Source organism: Pinus tabuliformis, chromosome Q (assembly GCF_031772625.1).
Source record: "Pinus tabuliformis cultivar Carrire ecotype Pingquan chromosome Q, CPIR1, whole genome shotgun sequence".
In the NCBI taxonomy this organism is placed as follows: Eukaryota; Viridiplantae; Streptophyta; class Pinopsida; order Pinales; family Pinaceae; genus Pinus; species Pinus tabuliformis.
Window position 1 is genome coordinate 715,910,546 of NC_142296.1, and position 8,827 is coordinate 715,919,372.

Consider the following 8,827-nt stretch of genomic DNA (forward strand, 5'->3'; position numbering starts at 1 on the left):
TGTTTTTCAGATTGTTTACAACATGCTTCTTGAAAACCAGATCAAATATTAAAATTTTAAACTCAATCCTCGATGGAAGATCCAATTAAAATTTCCTCAATCAAATATCCAACTCCCAACGTTGGTACTCTCAGAATAGGCCGCTGTAATTAGGTAAGGATGAGATAGAAACATTGCCCTCAACCAAAATAACTCAAAAGCATTAAGATTTCCAGTAAGGAAACTTTCACCTTAACAGATTATTCGGGGCAAAGGAAAATGTAGAGCACACCCACATGACAAGCTGTAGGAAAACCATTTAAGAATCATTCTCTCAGAAAGTTCTCCCACTACAATCAGCGCTATTGAAGACCCGCATATCCAGTGAAAAACAGATGGTAAGAGACTTCCCCATTTTCATCCTGACCACCTGCTGATTTTTCTTCTCCTTCCTGTTTTTCAGATTGTTTACAACATGCTTCTTGAAAACCAGATCATATATTAAAATTTTAAACTCAATCCTCGATGGAAGATCCAATTAAAATTTCCTCAATCATATCCATGTTGGGCATATCCTGTAATAATCGCAGTCCATGAGATTGACATTTCGTTCAAGTATTTTGTCAAAAACTTTACGTGCATCCTCTATACTCCCACATCTAGCATACATGGTAATGAGGGCATTTTCCACAGATATATCTGACTGAAAGCCAGTTTTCAGGATAATGGTGTGGACCTGCATACCCTGGTCTAGGGCTGTTATACCAGCACATGCACTCAGAACACTAGCAAAGTGAACGCATCAATCTTCACACCCTCCAATTGAGTTTGGCGAAACTATTTATAGGCTACCTCACCATGCCCATTTTGGGCATATCCTGCAATTATTGCATTCCACGAAATTACATTTCGTTCTAATATTTCATCGAACACCTTACGAGCATCCTCTATGGTTCCGCATCGAGCATACATTGTAACAATGGAATTGGCAACACATAAATCTGTTTCAAGACTAGTTTTGACAATGTGGGCATGGTTTTGCTTACCCTGTTCCAGATCAGCCATGCTGGCACAAGCCTTGAGGACACTAGCAAAGGTGAAACCGTTTGGCTTTACACCAGACCGTTTCATTTTGACAAAAAGATTGATAGCCTCCTGAGCATGCCCTGAACTCTGTGAGTAACCTACCATTAACGCAGTCCATGTTACCACATTCTGCTGTGGCATTCTGTCAAACACCTTGCGTGCATCTACCATACAGTCTACTTGCGAACACTTAACATACATGTCAACAAGCGCACTTCCCACACAAACATCTAACTCAACCCCAATCTTGATTGCTTCAGCATGTACCTGCTGCCCTTCATCCAAGGCTTCTAGGTTAGCGCATGCACAAAGGGCACTAGATAAGCTAAACCGGTCAGACTTTACACCTACCAGTTGCATCTTCTGAAAGAGTTTAAGGGCTTCCTCACTATCCTCACTCTGCACATACCTTGTAATCATTCCAGTCCATGAAACCGCATTCCGTTCAGGCATATTATCAAACACCCTGCGTGCATCCCCCATATTTCCCCACTTCGCGTGCATTTCAACAAGATCACTTGCGACATGCACATCAGATAGATATCCAGTTTTGACAACGTGGGCATATACCTGCTTGCCCTGGTCCATATATTCAGGGCTAGTGCACGCCTTAAGAACACTGCCGAATGTAAATTGATTTGGTTGGATACCTACCCTTAGCATTTCATAAAAAAGTGTCAAAGCGCTATCACCCTGATCATTCTGGGCATAACATGAAACCATTGAAGTCCATGATACAACCTCTATTTCCGACATTTTGACGAAAACATGGCAGGCATCAGCTACACATCCACACTTGGCACACATGTTGATAAGACTACACACTATGGCTTTGTCTGGCTCGATTCCAAACTTTATCATATGGGCATGAACCCTCCTGCCTTCTGAAAGGTTTTTCATATTGCCACAGCCCTTCAAAAGAAGCACATAGGTTTTGGCGGATGCCCTAATATCATTTTGGTCCATACGATGCAAAATATATACAGCTTCCATCAATCTGCCTTCTTTGCACAGTGTTCCCAAATCCTTACTAAGCCCTACAAAATTCTCGTTTCCCCCAATACTATCGGAACACTTTTCCTGACCTGAAAGCTGAAAGTTCCTAACCTGACCAAAATGTGGGTGTCTGACAATTGTACTTGTAAGTTTTACTGACAACAATTTTTCATAAATGACGGGGTTTGTACCAAAAAATGTCTGCAGAGCAAATACAAAAATTAAACAGATGCACAGAAACCCATTTGAATTTTGAAGTTTCTATGGCAGCCCAGATGCAGGAAATGCAATGGATGACAGTAAATTATGGGGATAAAGCGTTTGAAGTACTTTAGAATTAAGGAACATACCTTGTGAAACAACGGAGCACAAATTGGATTGTTCAGTTTCAATTCTTTCCTGTGCAATGTAGAAATAGGCATGGAGAGCACTGAATTTGTAAACACAACCATGATTGGCATTCATGCAATCAATTACAAAATCCAATTCGTTATGTACACTGCTAAAAATTGCTTTCAAAAAATGAGAGTAGGGTGTGGTTATGTTGCTGCCATGGTCGGATATCGCAAAGCTTCCATGCAACACGACAAAGATTGGGCATCAATCAAAAAGACCACTAATTTGAGATTTTCCTCTTCAAGCGGAGTCAATTTGCTGGAGATTGAAAGTGAGAACTCAGCGAGCAAAATCGCAATACTTGCAGCTTCAAACGAGAGAAGCCGGGTCGTTTTCCAACTGCTGGTCACAGATGATGTATATTTACGCCGTAAGGCGTTTCCCTCTGAAAACACTCCCCCGAAATGCCACTGTGTCACCTTTAGCACCCTTTGATCAATTGTTAGACGATTCAAAAAATTTTAACCATTAGATCTCATCACCGCTCCAACTGCTTCAACTATGAAAAGCAACCCGATCGACGCAGCCCATTTTCTGAACGCTTCATCCCGATTGACGTAGCCCATTTTCTGAACGCTTCCCCTTTTTTCTGCGTAAAGCTGGCCACATGAAAAAAAATGTGGAGAAGAGATGGCAGTAGACCCAGCCCATTTTCTCAACGCTTCCCTTTTTTTCTGCATAAAGCTGGCCATATGAAAAAGAATGTGGAGAAGACATGCCATTACTGCCTGAATGGACACAACCAGTGCTGGCTGCCTTCTTTATCTGCGCAGGAATGCCGACAGTAGCAGAATCTTTTTCTTATGTAATGCCATATTTTGAAACATGCCCTTTAAAATTATTGGGAGTTTGATTTCAATGGTGGCAAAGGAAAATGTAGAGCACACCCACATGACACGCTGTAGGAAAACCATTTAAGAATCATTCTCTCAGAAAGTTCTCCCACTACAATCAGCGCTATTGAAGACCCGCATATCCAGCGAAAAACAGATGGTAAGAGACTTCCCCATTTTCATCCTAACCACCTGCTGATTTTTCTTCTCCTTCCTGTTTTTCAGATTGTTTACAACATGCTTCTTGAAAACCAGATCATATATTAAAATTTTAAACTCAATCCTCGATGGAAGATCCAATTAAAATTTCCTCAATCAAATATCCAACTCCCAACGTTGGTACTCTCAAAATAGGCCGCTGTAATTAGGTAAGGATGAGATAGAAACATTGCCCTCAACCAAAATAACTCAAAAGCATTAAGATTTCCAGTAAGGAAACTTTCACCTTAACAGATTATTCGGGGCAAAGGAAAATGTAGAGCACACCCACATGACAAGCTGTAGGAAAACCATTTAAGAATCATTCTCTCAGAAAGTTCTCCCACTACAATCAGCGCTATTGAAGACCCGCATATCCAGTGAAAAACAGATGGTAAGAGACTTCCCCATTTTCATCCTGACCACCTGCTGATTTTTCTTCTCCTTCCTGTTTTTCAGATTGTTTACAACATGCTTCTTGAAAACCAGATCATATATTAAAATTTTAAACTCAATCCTCGATGGAAGATCCAAAAATTTCCTCAATCATATCCATGTTGGGCATATCCTGTAATAATCGCAGTCCATGAGATTGACATTTCGTTCAAGTATTTTGTCAAAAACTTTACGTGCATCCTCTATACTCCCACATCTAGCATACATGGTAATGAGGGCATTTTCCACAGATATATCTGACTGAAAGCCAGTTTTCAGGATAATGGTGTGGACCTGCATACCCTGGGCTAGGGCTGTTATACCAGCACATGCACTCAGAACACTAGCAAAGGTGAACGCATCAATCTTCACACCCTCCATTTGAGTTTGGCAAAACAATTTATAGGCTACCTCACCATGCCCATTTTGGGCATATCCTGCAATTATTGCATTCCACGAAATTACATTTCGTTCTAATATTTCATGGAACACCTTACGAGCATCCTCTATGGTTCTGCATCGAGCATACATTGTAACAATGGAATTGGCAACACATAAATCTGTTTCAAGACTAGTTTTGACAATGTGGGCATGGTTTTGCTTACCCTGTTCCAGATCAGCCATGCTGGCACAAGCCTTGAGGACACTAGCAAAGGTGAAACCGTTTGGCTTCACACCAGACCGTTTCATTTTGACAAAAAGATTGATAGCCTCCTGAGCATGCCCTGAACTCTGTGAGTAACCTACCATTAACGCAGTCCATGTTACCACATTCTGCTGTGGCATTCTGTCAAACACCTTGCGTGCATCTACCATACAGTCTACTTGCGAACACTTAACATACATGTCAACAAGCGCACTTCCCACACAAACATCTAACTCAGCCCCAATCTTGATTGCTTCAGCATCTACCTGCTGCCCTTCATCCAAGGCTTCTAGGTTAGCGCATGCACAAAGGGCACTAGATAAGCTAAACCGGTCAGACTTTACACCTACCAGTTGCATCTTCTGAAAGAGTTTAAGGGCTTCCTCACTATCCTCACTCTGCACATACCTTGTAATCATTCCAGTCCATGAAACCGCATTCCGTTCAGGCATATTATCAAACACCCTGCGTGCATCCCCCATATTTCCCCACTTCGTGTGCATTTCAACAAGAGCACTTGCGACATGCACATCAGATAGATATCCAGTTTTGACAACGTGGGCATATACCTGCTTGCCCTGGTCCATATATTCAGGGCTAGTGCACGCCTTAAGAACACTGCCGAATGTAAATTGATTTGGTTGGATACCTACCCTTAGCATTTCACAAAAAAGTGTCAAAGCGCGATCACCCTGATCATTCTGGGCATAACATGAAACCATTGAAGTCCATGATACAACCTCTATTTCCGACATTTTGACGAAAACATGGCAGGCATCAGCTACACATCCACACTTGGCACACATGTTGATAAGACTACACACTATGGCTTTGTCTGGCTCGATTCCAAACTTTATCATATGGGCATGAACCCTCCTGCCTTCTGAAAGGTTTTTCATATTGCCACAGCCCTTCAAAAGAAGCACATAGGTTTTGGCGGATGCCCTAATATCATTTTGGTCCATACGATGCAAAATATATACAGCTTCCATCAATCTGCCTTCTTTGCACAGTGTTCCCAAATCCTTACTAAGCCCTACAAAATTCTCGTTTCCCCCAATACTATCGGAACACTTTTCCTGACCTGAAAGCTGAAAGTTCCTAACCTGACCAAAATGTGGGTGTCTGACAATTGTACTTGTAAGTTTTACTGAACAATTTTTCATAGATGACGGGGTTTGTACCAAAAAATGTCTGCAGAGCAAATACAAAAATTAAACAGATGCACAGAAACCCATTTGAATTTTGAAGTTTCTATGGCAGCCCAGATGCAGGAAATGCAATGGATGACAGTAAATTATGGGGATAAAGCGTTTGAAGTACTTTAGAATTAAGGAACATACCTTGTGAAACAACGGAGCACAAATTGGATTGTTCAGTTTCAATTCTTTCCTGTGCAATGTAGAAATAGGCATGGAGAGCACTGAATTTGTAAACACAGCTGTAGAAATAGGCATGGAGAGCACTGAATTTGTAAACACGGCCATGATTGGCATTCATGCAATCAATTACAAAATCCAATTCGTTATGTACACTGCTAAAAATTGCTTTCAAAAAATGAGAGTAGGGTGTGGTTATGTTGCTGCCATGGTCGGATATCGCAAAGCTTCCCTGCAACACTTGCACGCGACGTGCATGACATAGCGGCTGGGGCGGATGGCTTTCGCTCCCCCAGCAGCGATCGAATCCTGCGGCGGTTGGTTGTGGACCCCAGCGGCGGTTGGTTGTGGACCCTCAATTTGGTATCTGCAGGCTTCGGCGTACGATTTGTAACGGCTATGCCGTAAATATTCTGCGTTGGTTATCTGTTGGCTTCGGACGATTCAAAAAATTTTAACCATTAAATCTCATAACCGCTCCAACTGCTTCAACTATGAAAAGCATGCCGATCGACGCAGCCCATTTTTTGAACGCTTCATCCCGATCGACGCAGCCCATTTTCTGAACGCTTCCCTTTTCTCTACGTAAAGCTGGCCACATGAAAAAGAATGTGGAGAAGAGATGGCAGTAGACCCAGCCCATTTTCTCAACGCTTCCCTTTTTTTCTGCATAAAGTTGGCCATATGAAAAAGAATGTGGAGAAGACATGCCATTACTGCCTGAATGGACACAACCAGTGCTGGCTGCCTTCTTTATCTGGGTAGGAATGCCGACAGTAGCAAAATCTTTTTCTTATGTAATGTCATATTTTGAAACATGCCCTTTAAAATTATTGGGAGTTTGATTTCAATGGTGGCATTCCTCCCATAGACTCGTCCTGGAAACCCATACAATTTTTCTTTTCAAACGGTTGCATCAATTTTTTGTTGATGGCATCCGTGCCCAGAGGGAATTCTTCCCTTCTGATCAAGGTACCATTCCGTCATTTTGCTTTCAGTTTTTTCAATTGAGCACGCCCATTTCTATTTTATCAATTTTATGGAGATATGTGTGTGGTGATATTGATTGTTTTTTGCAGAGGGGCTGAGCAGCAGATCGAATCTCCATAGTGAACAATTGGAGTTGTGGGTCAATCCATTCCTGGAGACTTGGACGAAGAGATTGATGGATTGCGTCGTAAGGTTTTCCAGCTCAAAAATGTAGACCATGCATCCCATATTTGTTAACCCTTGTTTATCTACAAACCCTAATAAAGGGATCTTGTATTAATTTCTGTAATGAAATTGCTCTGTAATTTTTGCAGTAGTTTGTGAAGGTAATCTTGGCCTTTTGTATTATTTTCATGAACTTCCAGATAGCTCAGAAGATAGAGTCAGAGTCTGGTTCCAAAATGGGTTTCTCAACCAGCTGGTAAGGATGAATTCTCTCAATATTTCCTTTTCTTGAAAATGATGGTCAAACTTATCAAAAATGTAATCATATCACAAATATAGGATCACCGTCTCAAGAATTTAGGGCAAACTATGCCAGAAAAAGAATAAAAAGAGAGGACAGCCTCATGCTCAAAATATTAAACAAAACTTACACGACTGTAGTTTGATGCAATATTTATTTTCTTCATTTTTAGAAGTTATTTTGATAAACACACTTTAGGGTCGAGGTTTCAGCACATAACACGGACTTTCTTCTGCTCAGGTGCTAGGCCTGATGGGTTTCTGTTCTACCAGAGTTGCACAGGGCTTACACTATCCCTTACCACTTTTTGAAATGCCATTCGGGTGGGGCAGACGAGAGCAAGAAAGAAAACCCCAATGGATGGCTTAATTTTTACATTTGGGCTACCTATTTTTTTTTGTTAAATCCCATGTAAAATGGAATGTGGTGTACATTATTGTTTCAGTGATAAAAAATTGAAGCATATGCTGAGACATTAAGAAAATAATGTAGGATTGTATTCATGGTCTCAGCAATCGGTTTTTAATTAAGATAGAAATATGAAACCTGGCTGTTGGATTACTGGGTCTACCAAAAGCGTATCATTTGAGGCTTTTCAATTGAATTTGTGTGAAATGCAGATTTTAGGCTGGAATTTGGCATTCAGTAACTTATTTTTGTAGAGAAGAGAAGTCTCTCAAAAAAATCAAAACAGAACAGAGATCTATAGACCATTTACAGCATTACACAGTTATATTCTACTGAACGGTTGCTTCTTGTTCTTTTGGGTATTTGTTATTAATTTGCGTCTCTAATTTGTGTAGCTTATTTTTAAAAGCTGTCTTGGTCATCTAATTATGCAATGACATGGTTGTGGCAGTAAATGACAATGATGAAAGGTCAACCTGGAGTTAACAACATGAAAAGATTAAACAGAAATATAATGCCGAAGGGTTCTAACAAAAAGTCAAAAATCTCCTTACAGTGTTACATGATAGTGCATGACAACATACATAACTAAGTGCATAAATATGTGCCCCTGGAATAATATGTACAAAAAAACCCAATGCAAACATTTTTTTTGGTCGATGGCATTATTTACATATATATGACTTGAAGTCCAAGTTCACTTTCACATTACCAGCCACGTGAAAATTTCATGATGGTAAACTTGTGTTATTTAATTGATTGATTAATAATTTAATTTCATAAAAAGTGGAGAATGTGGTTTTTATTTTTATATAAATTGATTTATTTGAATTAAGAAAATTAAAGATCAAGATGGTGTATATATATGTGTAAAATTGTATTTATATTGAGTGAGATGGTATGTTTTTTTGTCATTTCAATTGTATTTTTGAATACATAAATAGGTTCAACACTTTAAACAATTATTTTTATTGGTTTAATATTACAAGTATTTTGTAGATTTTTAATATGGTTA

At 39.9% G+C, this 8,827-nt stretch overlaps 2 protein-coding genes across 2 annotated transcripts; both read right to left on the reverse strand.

The window, feature by feature from the left end:
- Positions 1-215: 215 nt before the first annotated feature.
- On the reverse strand, positions 216-3,661 carry LOC149221534 (pentatricopeptide repeat-containing protein At3g49170, chloroplastic-like). Its single transcript, XM_089385138.1, has 2 exons — positions 2,412-3,661; positions 216-2,262 (listed from the first exon to the last, which is right to left on the reverse strand). The coding sequence occupies exons 1-2, from the start codon at positions 2,520-2,522 to the stop codon at positions 817-819; spliced, it is 1,557 nt and encodes a 518-aa protein (XP_089241264.1). The 5' UTR covers positions 2,523-3,661; the 3' UTR covers positions 216-816.
- Positions 3,662-3,840: 179 nt separating this feature from the next.
- LOC149221535 (pentatricopeptide repeat-containing protein At3g49170, chloroplastic-like) lies at positions 3,841-6,340 on the reverse strand. Its single transcript, XM_089385137.1, has 2 exons — positions 5,913-6,340; positions 3,841-5,763 (listed from the first exon to the last, which is right to left on the reverse strand). The coding sequence occupies exon 2, from the start codon at positions 5,733-5,735 to the stop codon at positions 4,035-4,037; it is 1,701 nt and encodes a 566-aa protein (XP_089241263.1). The 5' UTR covers positions 5,736-5,763; positions 5,913-6,340; the 3' UTR covers positions 3,841-4,034.
- Positions 6,341-8,827: the final 2,487 nt, after the last annotated feature.

Bases quoted from the DNA above. Each gene is read 5' to 3' on its own strand.
- LOC149221534 (XM_089385138.1), bottom strand. From the start codon at position 2,522: ATGCCAATCATGGTTGTGTTTACAAATTCAGTGCTCTCCATGCCTATT. The intron at 2,263-2,411 runs GTATGTTCCTTA...TTTGCTCTGCAG, and splicing joins GTGCTCCGTTGTTTCACAAG to ACATTTTTTGGTACAAACCC.
- LOC149221535 (XM_089385137.1), bottom strand. From the start codon at position 5,735: ATGAAAAATTGTTCAGTAAAACTTACAAGTACAATTGTCAGACACCCA.